General features: G+C 38.7%; 1 protein-coding gene across 9 annotated transcripts in view; it reads right to left on the bottom strand.

Annotated features, from left to right (window-relative positions):
• Positions 1-6,555: 6,555 nt before the first annotated feature.
• CAMKMT (calmodulin-lysine N-methyltransferase) overlaps positions 6,556-12,040 on the bottom strand; it is a 212,558-nt gene continuing 207,073 nt past the window's right edge. For 8 of the 9 annotated variants that reach the window (XM_064414448.1, XM_064414445.1, XM_064414450.1 and 5 more), the window contains one exon: positions 6,556-10,871. In XM_064414448.1, the coding sequence (XP_064270518.1) occupies positions 10,794-10,871 (78 nt within the window). In that variant the 3' untranslated portion in view covers positions 6,556-10,793. The remainder of the gene's footprint in view (positions 10,872-12,040) is intronic. The other variant, XM_064414443.1, reaches the window with a different exon arrangement.

Below are 12,040 nucleotides of genomic sequence, written 5' to 3'. Positions count from 1 at the left end.
GTTCCTGTGCTTTAAGCATAGAAGATGCATTGCAGAGCACCATATTGCTACTTCAATATTTTTAAAATGAATGTTTAAAGTGACATTTCTTTTCTCATTTCAAAGAGCTTTTTCAACACCTCATGAAAAGCTCAGATTTCTGAATATTCTCATATATCTCCATGCTCCTTACACTGAAAATATACCCAGATTCAGCATATTAAATTTATTCTTATTTCCATGCCATGAAAAGATAAGAAATCAGTAAAGAGGAATACTAACAGCCATTTAGCCATTTAGATCTTAGGAGATTTTTAAATATTATATTTTTCCCACAGTTCTGGTGCATATGGACTCACTCTAAGCCATAATAACTGTCCTATAGCTCATAAAATGTGCATTACATCGCATTTTAGATAGAAGTCAGCAGGAACAAAGCTACTGAAACGGATGAATAAACAAATTGTTGTTAAGGCTACACACATCAGCCTCTAAATAGCAGTGGAAAAATGTGCTGTGCTTCTGCAACTCAAATATCTGATTGTACAATGATCTGAACTGTTCATGCAAGTGTTCATTTCAGCTTGACCCTGTTTGGCGCAGGCGGGCAGCACTGAGTGTCAGAGAAGCAGGTAAAATGGCTGGTGCCTCTGGGACAGGGGAATCCCACCCAGCAGCAGGAGCAGCATGGCTGTATGGCAATAAAATGCCCCCTGCTTACTGGCAAGAGTGGTTACCTAGGGAAAACACATTCTTAGTCACCTCATCAGCATGAGGTAGATCACTCTGAAGGCAGAACCACAGGTCAAGTACAATCATATACTGCCTTTACATTGTTTTCTTGAGTCCAGGCAAGCCAACACACCACGAGGTGAGCCCTCCCAGCACTCAGCATTCCCTGCTGCTCCTTCACCTTCTGTCTTTTTCCCAGTGAGCACATGCCACGGATACACTGCAACACAAATGGAAGCCCACACTTGGGTTCCTCAACATACACGGGTCTGTGGTCTGCAGGCTCCTGGGTCTGTGGTTAGTGGGGACTGGAAGGTTGGGAAAAGGAACCGATTCTGTTCCTCTGGAGAAGTTTTTAAGGTGCTCAGTCTTACCCGCATCCCTGCTGTGGCTGTGCTGCTCTGCAGGGTCTGTGTGCTGCTGCCCCACCGAGCTCCATGCCTGGTAAGATTATCCATTGTGCTGTGACAAACCCACCTGGAACCACTTCACTCTCACTCCGAGTTTTTTGCCACAAGTAGGGCCTTCTTAATGCCATGACCTGACAGGATGTGTCCTCCCCATGCTTTAAGCAGCCGTACTCAGCCCTTCAGGCCCTGGATACAAGCCTCCAACCCTTGCCACCTTGGAATGGAGGGCCAGGATGGGATGTCCTTATTTATGTAAAGGAGTCTTAGAACAAAGAAAAGAGCAGGCCAAAAGTGACCTGAAAAGTGCTGAGGTTCAGCAATAGGCATCCTTTCCACCCATCATTGTTTGGCAGCAATTCCTACCCAATGGCAATATTCCTCTGCTTTGCTCACAGCTGAAAATAACTCTGAAAGTGCTTTGAAAGGGCTGCCTTTTAACTGAGCTTAACATCTTTCTAAATTATTTTTGTCATGGTGAATACCTCCCTCTCAGATGAGAAATTCATCTTTTCCCTCCCATTTCTTTCCTGTGCAGCCTATAACCCACTGTAAAATATGGCTCACTGTTTCTGGGCACTCCCATGCCCTTTATTTCCATAATAGACTCTTTCCCCACGTGTTTGCTAATATTTCTACCTCACTACATAAGCTGGCAGACTCCCAGAGTGTTGGTGCCTGTAACATGATCCCTTTTTGTTCCCCATGCAGTTATCTGGCAGCACCTTGTCTGCAGGGTGGGCACAGAAAAGCACAGATGCATCTCACCTGGCACAAGCTGCTGTAGAGCCATGACAAAACCACCTGCCCTTTCTGTAGTAATCTGCCAAGCTGCTGCTGTTCCCTGCACCAGGAATGCAAGGTTAAATCACCACTTTGTTTCCTGTTGTGTCACCGCTTTAACTGTTTGCATCAGTTATGGAACACGCTCACACAGTGCTAATGCCTTTGCTGTGATTCACGCCACACAGAGCTTTATGTGCGGTCTGCATCCCCAAATCTTCTAGTAGCCTGCAGACTTGAGGAAGTACTTGTCTCAAAAAGTGGCTCAAACAATCCCTGCAGATTTCTGGTGAGATCACAAAGAGTTAACCTAGAGCCACCTCTGCTAGTATCTTCCCCAGCTCCTGGAACGAAGCACAGCAGCAGGAACGCTAAAACAGTATGAAGATGTAGGAATGTCCATCAGCGCTCCTTTCAAACAAATAAGCAGCTTTGTCTCCTGTAGAAATTTGGCGAAGAAATTTGACGTTTTCTTCAGTGCTCTTACCCAATCCCTTGAAAATGAGCAGCTTGCTGCTGAAATGCATTAGAAGAAGGGAAATACCAAATTAAAATACTTCTTGTACATCCTACATCCCTGTCTGTATTTCAGTACATCTGCTGAGAAATCCAATACCGGTACCATCCATCAGAAAGAATGATAACCTCTTCAGGAAATTTCAAATGGTACCTGATGATGAAAAATACGCAGTTCCCAGGGTATGCCAAGAACTAGCACAAAAATTAACTGTGATGGATGCTTAAAGGTCTGCTGTTTAAGAACTGTCTTTGAGTGAAACTTGCATTATAAATACATTTTTGCCTGTCATGGAGCCTTTCTATGTGTGTTACTTCACTTCTTTGCCTCAGTTTCCCAACATGGGAAAAGGTCAACTATTGCATCAGCTGATGATGTTATGTAAGCAATGACTTAAAAAAGCATATTGAATGCACAAAGTTCATATTAGCCTTGGTTAAGAGCTAACTATTATCATTATGAATTAAACCATGAGTTTTTACCCTGGAAATACTGTTTTAACGTACTTTTTATTTGTTGTTGGCTTTTAAAACTTCCTTAGAAATGAAAAGTATCAGAAAATGAAACCTTTTTTTGCAATGAAAATCTCATTTTGCTAATTTGCTTCCCAGAGGAAACAACTCCAGAGCTAAGAATAATAATTGTGGCTACTGCCTTCTCATTCCAAGTAACTTGGAGGCTGATGGGGTTTGTGATAGCAACTTATACATTAAGGACTCTGATCCACACCCAAGAACCTCAAGGAGCTTCTGGCTGGATTCAAATGCTAATCTCTCAAAGGTTTCACAATTTATTTTTTAATGGTCCACTTCTGAGACATTCATCTGACACTTTGACTATTATGTTACCTGGATTAAAAAAGATGCTAATAAGAGTATTAGCGAGATTCTTACACACAGAAAGCTTTTGCAACTACAATACCTCCTGAGTGACTCATTCAGCATCCTGGGAAAAATGGAGCATTTTTGCTTTCCAGATCTGGTGTGTTTTTTGGTTTTTTCTACTTTTTTTAAAACCTCAAGAAGTGCTTAAAGTTCCTTGTTAAAACAGATTTGAAAAATGTATAGTCCTTGTAAATTAAATACTACAAGTTCTTAGATGAGTGATCCCTAAACATTTATTATTCACACTAATACGATTTAATTCTAACTCACTGTAAGATTTATAGAAATTAAAGGACTTCATGTGCATAAGAGTGATGAAAATATAATCTAGTTAATGAAATCTTTATATGCAACTTTATATTTCAGCAGTATAGTTATCCCTGGCGCACTCCAGGCCTCAGGAATTTGCCACCTCAGGGGCCATGCCCTGATCCTGTGCCAGGGCGAGAACGGGACCGGATCCTGGCAGCCTGTGTGCCCAAGGGTCTCCCACTGAGACCGCTGCACCAGGGGAGCTTTGGGGTGCTGCCATGACCTTCCTAAAGCTGTAAACACTTCACATTTTGCTCCTCTGCCCACGCTGTCTCGACACGGCGAGGGACCGCAAATGAACTGGGACACTTCCCTCACAAAGAGAGGAAGCTGCTGAAGGAAGAATGTGGCCCTGCCACTACAGAACTTGCTCCGTGCCTGCCAACGGGCCACAGAGGCTGTTGTTACACAGGGATTTGAGAGGCTGGGTTCGAGGAGGAAATTTTTGTTATAATTATGTAGCTGCATTCCCCTCAGCTGGAGCCCCATGGAACTGGCATTTCTCTACCTCATGTACACTATTTAGGAGAGCAAATCCGTACTGCTGGCATTTAACTGTTACCTGTGAGTTGCGAGACCACTTTTGAAATAGAAATGGGAGGCGTTCCTCCTAAATTAATTTTCTTTTTTAACTACCAAAGCCACTGCAAAGAAAGCTGCAGCAACTTCAGCAACTGTCTTGGTTGCACACCAAGGATTTCACTGAGAACATGTTAGAGGGAATCAGAAAGCAGAGAAAAGGTCACAAATAAGCACCTTAGGAACAATGAAAGCTTTTCTCCATGTAGCAGTGGGAGAGTTGCTAGAAAAACTGAAAAGGTATTAATCAGAAGTGGCTATAAATCCTCTGGAGTTTTGCTCTTATAAAACTCCTCAGAGAAAGTCTTGAAGGAAATGCAGGTCAAAGCCCAAAAAAGCTCTTGATCAGAGATTGCTGGAGGAAAATCTTCCCAGATGCCATTTAATAGGCAGCAATCACCCCAGGAGTGGGAAAGCCAAGTACGCTTGAAACATGGTTGCAGTTCCTAATAGGCCTTGTCACACTTAAGGCACTGCAAGCTCCATCCAACGAACAGCTGAAGCTGGCTGGCGATTCATAAAGCCAACAGTTTAAAGTTTATTATGATGAAAGCACTTAATGACAGCCATCGCTAGGGGCCCATCATTTATAAAGCTGTGCTGAGTATTAGACATGTAGCATGACCACCAATTTTATGTCACAATTGCTACCATAAAATGACCTTTGGTGATTTTTACTGCATGTGGTGGACAGCTCTTCTTTTACATTAGTGCTCTGTGGCTTTTCTTTGCAGACTATTATGCTGTCTAAAGCTTATTTGGCACTGTCGTGAGTCTCAACCCTTGTTATTACCCCGAAGGCCTGTCTAAAGGAAAACTCTCATGTTCTATTATAGCACTCCAATAATTTACAGATCTTACCATCCTTGGTTAGCGTCATAATTTAGTGCAGATATTCCTTCATTGTTACCACATTTAATAAAATCCCTCAGTTTCTACAGACTGCACTAAATTTTGTATCTGGGCCACTAAAATGCATATGCCTCTGTATTATGGAGACATGGATAAGGGGTTTTAATTTTTTGTTGTCAGTTGAAAGGAAGGGGAAGCAATTGCTGTGAACGGTAGTAGTTAACCTGGGAGAAATCTCCTTAAAGCCTTAGGTATAAATGCTAGACATCACACAAACACCAGACGTAATTTCAGTGCATAATGCACAAACATACATTTGCATGTGAACAATATTACTTAATTACCTTTCAAATTTTAGACTGACTTTGTATACTTAGGAAGTGTCTGAATATACCAGCACTTTACCATCCTGATGTAAAGCATTACCAGTAAAGTGGTCTGTCTATGCTACAACACCTTTAAATTGTATATATAATTTTATAAATGATATAAAATCTGTTTCTCCTCCATGAAAAAACATACCAGCATCACACACTGCAATCTTGAAAGGATTTAAAATATGTGATTTCTGCTAGTACCTACTGTATTGGGTTTTATATAAAGCTTTTTTCAATAAGGTAAATTGTTACATGACAAACTCATCTTCCACCATTATCATCTGCTGTTTGTGTTTAACAACAGGAGTCCTGGTCTAACAAAACTGTTGTAATGGCTGTACAAATTACTCAGCTGAAAGCTTTTCACCAAACCAAACAGTATTAATCAGCAGTTCTTATGAAGGTGCTAATTAAAAACAATTTTCTTCCTCAGTTTGCAATACTAAGCCATCTTCATTTGCACAGTTTCCAATATACAGCTACTGTATACACTCACACTTCAGGGCCTCTATTAACTATTGAATCTCCTATTACCTATTTTATTACATTCCTGTCTCCCAAGTTTCGAAGCTTGTTGACATTTCAGAAGTCACAGCATGATATGTTTAATCATTTAAAAAGTACATTAATTGGAGTCAGAGTCAGGAAAAAATAACAGGTCTTTTAGCATGCAGGCTCTGTCAGGGCACAGCGCAGTCTGAATGTTCAAATCCTTTCTGTGAGCATAACCCATCACCCAGGGGCAACATTTTACAACTGAAGGGGGACGATGCCTAATGCAGACAACCATCATTTTTTTGCTTGTTTTTAATAAGCAATCTTCTACAAGTGACACTGTTTTGGTTATTTGTAGGGAAATGCATCCAAAATAAAAGATACTTTCTGTTACCAAAGGCCTATCTCTCCTTTGCTGTCGTCAGCCACAACAGCTCTTTGTTTTTGGGGGCTTGGCATCTGTTGAGTTTAACCCAGATTCGAGGGTCAAGATGTTTCTTCTCAGGCTGTGGAATGCCATCTGGACTAACGCTTCGTGCATCTTCCCTCTACTTTCCACACACTTTACACACGAGAAGACAATGAAGATCCAATGCCGCTGTTGGACAGCCATGGAAAATATCCAGCTTTTACCCAGCCACAACAATATGCTGGGCTTTTTGGCAGCAAGCCAGCTGCTGACTAAGCAAGGAGCTGTAATAGGCTAAACCCTCTAAAAATGGGAAAGAAAAGTTAGATTTGTTACATTCAGCTGTTGGAACAGAGACCACAGGTTGGAGAGGGAGATGGATCTTGCAGAGGAGATGCAGCAGTGGGTCTCACAAAATCTGGGGTCAGTTCTAGAGTGCATTGCCTGATTTCTAAATTGCTATGGGCAATGGAGACAGCAATACTGGCTGTGCTTCAGGTTTCCTCATACGAGGAATGGGCATCATTTTGGGGGTCCCCTCCTTACTTACACATTCATCAGCAAATTTACCAAGTCATGTGTTGACCTTCTTTAAACTTTATGGGATTTTGAATGAGGGTGCCCTCATTTTGATTGCATTAATAAGTGCTATTGCATTGCAGATGAGAATCATATTGAAAATCAACTTTCAAAGCAATCTTTCAAAAGATACTGGTGGGCTTACAACCAGTGTTAGACTACCAATATGTGGCAGTGGAGACACCACCTTAATCAGACTCAAGACAATATAAAAAGCAAATAAAGAGATAGAAAGCAAAAAAAAAAAAAATTGTCTCTTTCTGAGGAAACAACATGGGATGACCAGGCTGTGCAGAAAACATTCTAGACATAACCACCAGTGCATGCTGTCCTAGCACTTTCTCATAGTTTCTCAAAACATTTCAAAAGAGTTAAAGGAATTTGCAGTTTGACATCACTGTTAAAAAACCCTGCCTTAAAAAAGAAAAAACACACACTCTGGAAAAAACCAACATTAAAATCCAGGTTAAAGTACATGTTTATAATTTCTCCTGTGAAAAAAAACAAGGACTTGGTTATTCCCCTCTTGTATTAGAGAGAGTGGGTAATAAAACACTGTGTGTTTGACTTGCATGTGTTGCTGCCTTTTTCCTCTTCCCCCGCCATATCAGCTGTGCCACCTGCCATATCAAGAGGAGTATCAAAAGCTCCACCCACTGCATCCTCTTTTGTTCAGGGAACAGCGAAGGAGAGTTGTAATGGAGATGTAACACTTGATAGACCGTTTGCAGCCAGGCTCAAGATAGAAAGATGCTTTTTGTGGGGGGTAACAATTTTAATCCAGCTTTCCTCCTTGTGCAAACATGTAGCCATTAAAGCCACAGGCAAAACGTGAATGACTTGTCTAATAAGGATTTTGAAGCTGGACTGGTACCTGGGATCACAAGTTCTCCTGCCTCATCTCACATTCTTAAGACATTTTCTGTTTCAAATCAAATTTATTTCCTAAATGGAAAGATTTTTCCCAGTGCTCCGAAATGCTATCAGTTGGGACTAGTTTGCAATTTTAAAGCAAGGCGTTGCCATAGCTCACAGCAGGAAATAGAACACTTTCTTGATCTTTCATATCCTGAAGATTACACAACTAACTGTCAGTGGCACCAGGTGCATGAGAGCTGTGCCCAAGGAATGGATGTCCACAAGAATACCACTTCTCTCTGCCATTTGGCTCTGAGAAAGAAGACACAGCACTGTTGTAAGAATTACCAAAATATGTGAAGGAAAACTTGCATCAGCCTAACATTTCCATTCTCAGTGAAGCCAGCATAGCTCTTGCATAGTGTCATTCAACTTCAAATGCTTTGCAAACACAAAGTAATTAAGCTCAATATTCTGTTACAGAACACTGTAAATTATATCATTAAAAATACACCAAGTATCAGAGACTAGTTAAAATACATGACATAAAAGGCTCTGATGCATTTTATAAGCATGATTTGCCAAACTGCCTAACATTTTCTTAGCAAAGATATTTGATGCATTAGTAAACACTGTATTTTTATTAAAATTTAAGTGCTCAGAAACAATTCAAATAGCCACTAATGCAAGGGACTCAGAGATATATCTAAAAGAGAACATTCTTTGTGCCTCATGTAAATCCTATATCTGTGACTTTTCAACACCCGTTTTGAAACAAAAAAAAAAAAAATCAAAAAGAGAACGTGTTTATGTACCTCTAAAAATGTGTGCATGGACCAAACCTGCAAGCACTTATGTAGATGAGTAACTTTACTGCCTGTGGAGCTCCAATATGAGTTTGCAGGATGAAACCTAAATGCATCTTTGGTAAACAAGCCATCAATTACACACTTTAGGGATGGCAGCACCTGTGCAAAGCCTTCAACTCAAACGACAGACACTAAAGAAATAAAAAGCAATTATCAGCTACGAATTTGAGCAAAACTGTTTTCTTCTTAGAGCTAAAACCGCAATTTTCAAATGACGTTGCCTCTATTTTTAGCAACTAACAATCTTTATTAGATTATTGTACAGCAGACATTCAGGTCCTCTCAAAAATAAAAGGTTCACAAATTTCAATATTGTGTTATTTTCCACACTGCTTTGTTGATTATGAAGATTCCTTGTACATGGTTTTAGAGAAACAAAGGCACTGCTGTGTGGGACAAACAAAACAAAACTAATTACACTAAAGCCATCCTCACAGCAATTTTAAATTACTCCTAAATGCTTTTGATTTCTTACTACACAAGTATTTTCCAACAGGAGTTTGAATATGAAACTCATACCAGCTATACTACTCAGTTCTAGGATAAATGGTTGGTTTGCATTGCCCCTGGTCTTTATCTAACACCGAGAATAGGCTGCTTTTTATCAAAAGAGGAATAAATTGCTGTTATTGTGATGTTAGCCCATCACTTGGCATTGCAATTCAAGTTTTTGTGCGAAAGAAATGTATGATCTAACTGCGACTTGACCTATGCCTTCTGAGATCCATCTAGGTGCTCTAATGGAGCATAAAAAGTACTGAATACAAGGATGTGCAAACTGGTAGTGAAAAAATTTATTTGGGAAGAAGCAGAAGAGCAAGGGACTTTCAGAAGCTTGTCGTTTACATGCTGGCCAATGAGTTGAATATGGAAGAATGCTTATTGTCAAATTGCAATTCTTTTAATTAATGTATTTTAGAAGGATTCTCTACACTTGCTTGCAGCTAGTACCTTCCTCTCTCAGTCATGGTCTCTGCCTCTCTCTCTTTTTTCAACATTTTAAAAGTGTTGTGGTTTAAAGACTGCTACTGAGAAGTCATTAAAACAGTCTGTTAAACTGTTAAGAAATCAGATACTGCTCCTGTTTCTTTGTAGGATTTTTGTCTTTTCCCATACAAGAAAACTCACATTAAGTGTGTGTCAAATATATGGGCGACAATATATCACAATATAAACCAATTCAAGGGAGATAGTTTGATTACATTATAAAATCCTTTAGTTCTTACAGTGTTTCTTGGAATTTATCAAAAAAAGCATGTGTTATTTTGAAAGCAATTTCTAGGATAGTAGCATTTAGATTTTAGTCCTGATAAAGACTCACTTTCCATTCATAGGCAGAACCTAAATGTGCTCTTCTTGTACCTAAACAGATAATAAGCACTCAGCACACTCCCCCTTCTTGACACAACACACTGAGACTAATCACACATAATTGGAGAGGAGGAGCAGAGGGGCTGGGCAGGCTATTGTGTCCAAAGGACAAATGGTCAGTTTATGAGGCTTTTGTCTGATGCATAATTTCTTATACATCTACAGGAGGAAAAGTCTTGCTGGAAAAAACATACATATACACATATAGAAAAGGAGCCTTCAACACTAAAGCAAATGAGGACATTTCAATCATAGACAGAAAAATCAACAGTGGAATTAAAAAAAAATAGGCAGCAAAATACAAGCATTCAATAGGTGCACTTTAAGAAAGATCTTCAGACTCAGACAACTATTTCCTTACTAATTAAGTGTCAATGCATTCACTTCTTTACAACCAATTATCTAAGCCCACAAAGTATATTATCCATATATTTTCAAATACACCTCAAAATAGCATTTAAAGAGATCAACAAAGTACATGCAAGTTTAAAGGCACAAAAGAGAAGGAAGCCAGCTCTACACCTTTGTTAATGTATACAAGTCTGATCAGTATAAGGCTGGAATATAATGGGAAAAATAACTCCTAAAATGATACAAAAAAAAGATGTGTCAATGTTTATACTCTGCAAAACGAGCCACAATATCTTTCTCAGCATTTAGATTAGAAAATATTTCTCCAGTGATGATTCAGGGACATAAATGGGGGAAAAATGAACATTCCACACTGCCTGACCATCCACGTACATGGATTAATTTTCAGTAGTCCATCTTAAAAAAAAGGTGTAATCTTCTATCTCTGTTTTGTTAAAATGAGAAGAAAAGGGTAATGGAGATTTTCCTCATATGTATCTTTTTCTTCATTTTTCAACTGCAAATAAAAAATGGATAAAGTGAGCAAATTGTATGAAAGCATTTTTAAATTACTGATAGTAATTGTTTAAGTAAATTTCCTGGTATAAATGATACTACTAAAGATTAAACATTTAATAACTACAAAAATATCTCAAGGTCAAATACTACCACAAGTATATAATGGTAGGTCAAGTATTATCAGGAGTTGGTCAGAGTTTGTAGACAAACTAATTTATGCAATAAATACTTGAACACTACTTATAAAAAATGTGAGGCCCCATATTGCTGTACTAAATAAATTATATTCAAGGGAGATTTAAGGCCTGAATTAAATCCACTCTGCAAGGAACTTCAGAACAAAGGCTAAAAGTTTATCCCTAATCAGTTTAACTATTGCTGTGTATTTGGTATTTAAGATCAACAACTGTTTCAGACATTTGAAATACCATAATCTTACCTGAAGGTTTATGTAAGTGCAAGGCTGTAATGCAGTTATTGATGGGCTTATATATTAATTCTGTTTAATTTTGAAAATTCTTTTTGCAAGAGAATTATAACCTGATAATTAGAGTGGTACAATTCCAACTGCTAGGGACAACATTATGTGAGCTCTTCTGATCAACACTAAAGTATTAGATCAACACTAAAAGAAATAATTAATTTTATTTTCTTAGGTATTGTGATTAAAAGGATTTTAAAATCCATATGCATATTTAGCTGAAGTATGTGGAAAGTACTCATACATTATTATATTTCGCAATCACTTCATATAAAAATATTTGTGTATATTTAATACAAGCCTAAGAAAGAAATGCAGATACAAAAAAGTGCCTGTAGCTACGCCTGACACAGATGGCACCCCCAAATACTACAATTAAATCCAGAACTCTTTTTATGTCATATTGTTTTGCCTCTATTTTCCTTGCCATGCATTAAGGATTTTAGTTGGTCCATGTCACAACACTGCTCGTGTTATTTAAACAAAGGTCTTTTCCATATCATATTCTTCAGCTGTGAAGTGCCTCTGTGTAAGCTACTGTCTATGAGCAATTAACACACTTTTCCTTTTTCATAGTGGAACATAAAGCTGATCTATTCTTTAAATTCTAATCCACTTTACTAAGAAGTGTTTGTGTATAATTACTAAAGTAATGACAATCTGCTTCCCAAGATCTCTAACTTTAC

Source organism: Passer domesticus, chromosome 3 (assembly GCF_036417665.1).
Source record: "Passer domesticus isolate bPasDom1 chromosome 3, bPasDom1.hap1, whole genome shotgun sequence".
NCBI classification, from domain to species: Eukaryota; Metazoa; Chordata; class Aves; order Passeriformes; family Passeridae; genus Passer; species Passer domesticus.
Note: the sequence above shows the minus strand (reverse complement) of the source record. Positions and strands in the feature narration are given on the sequence as shown.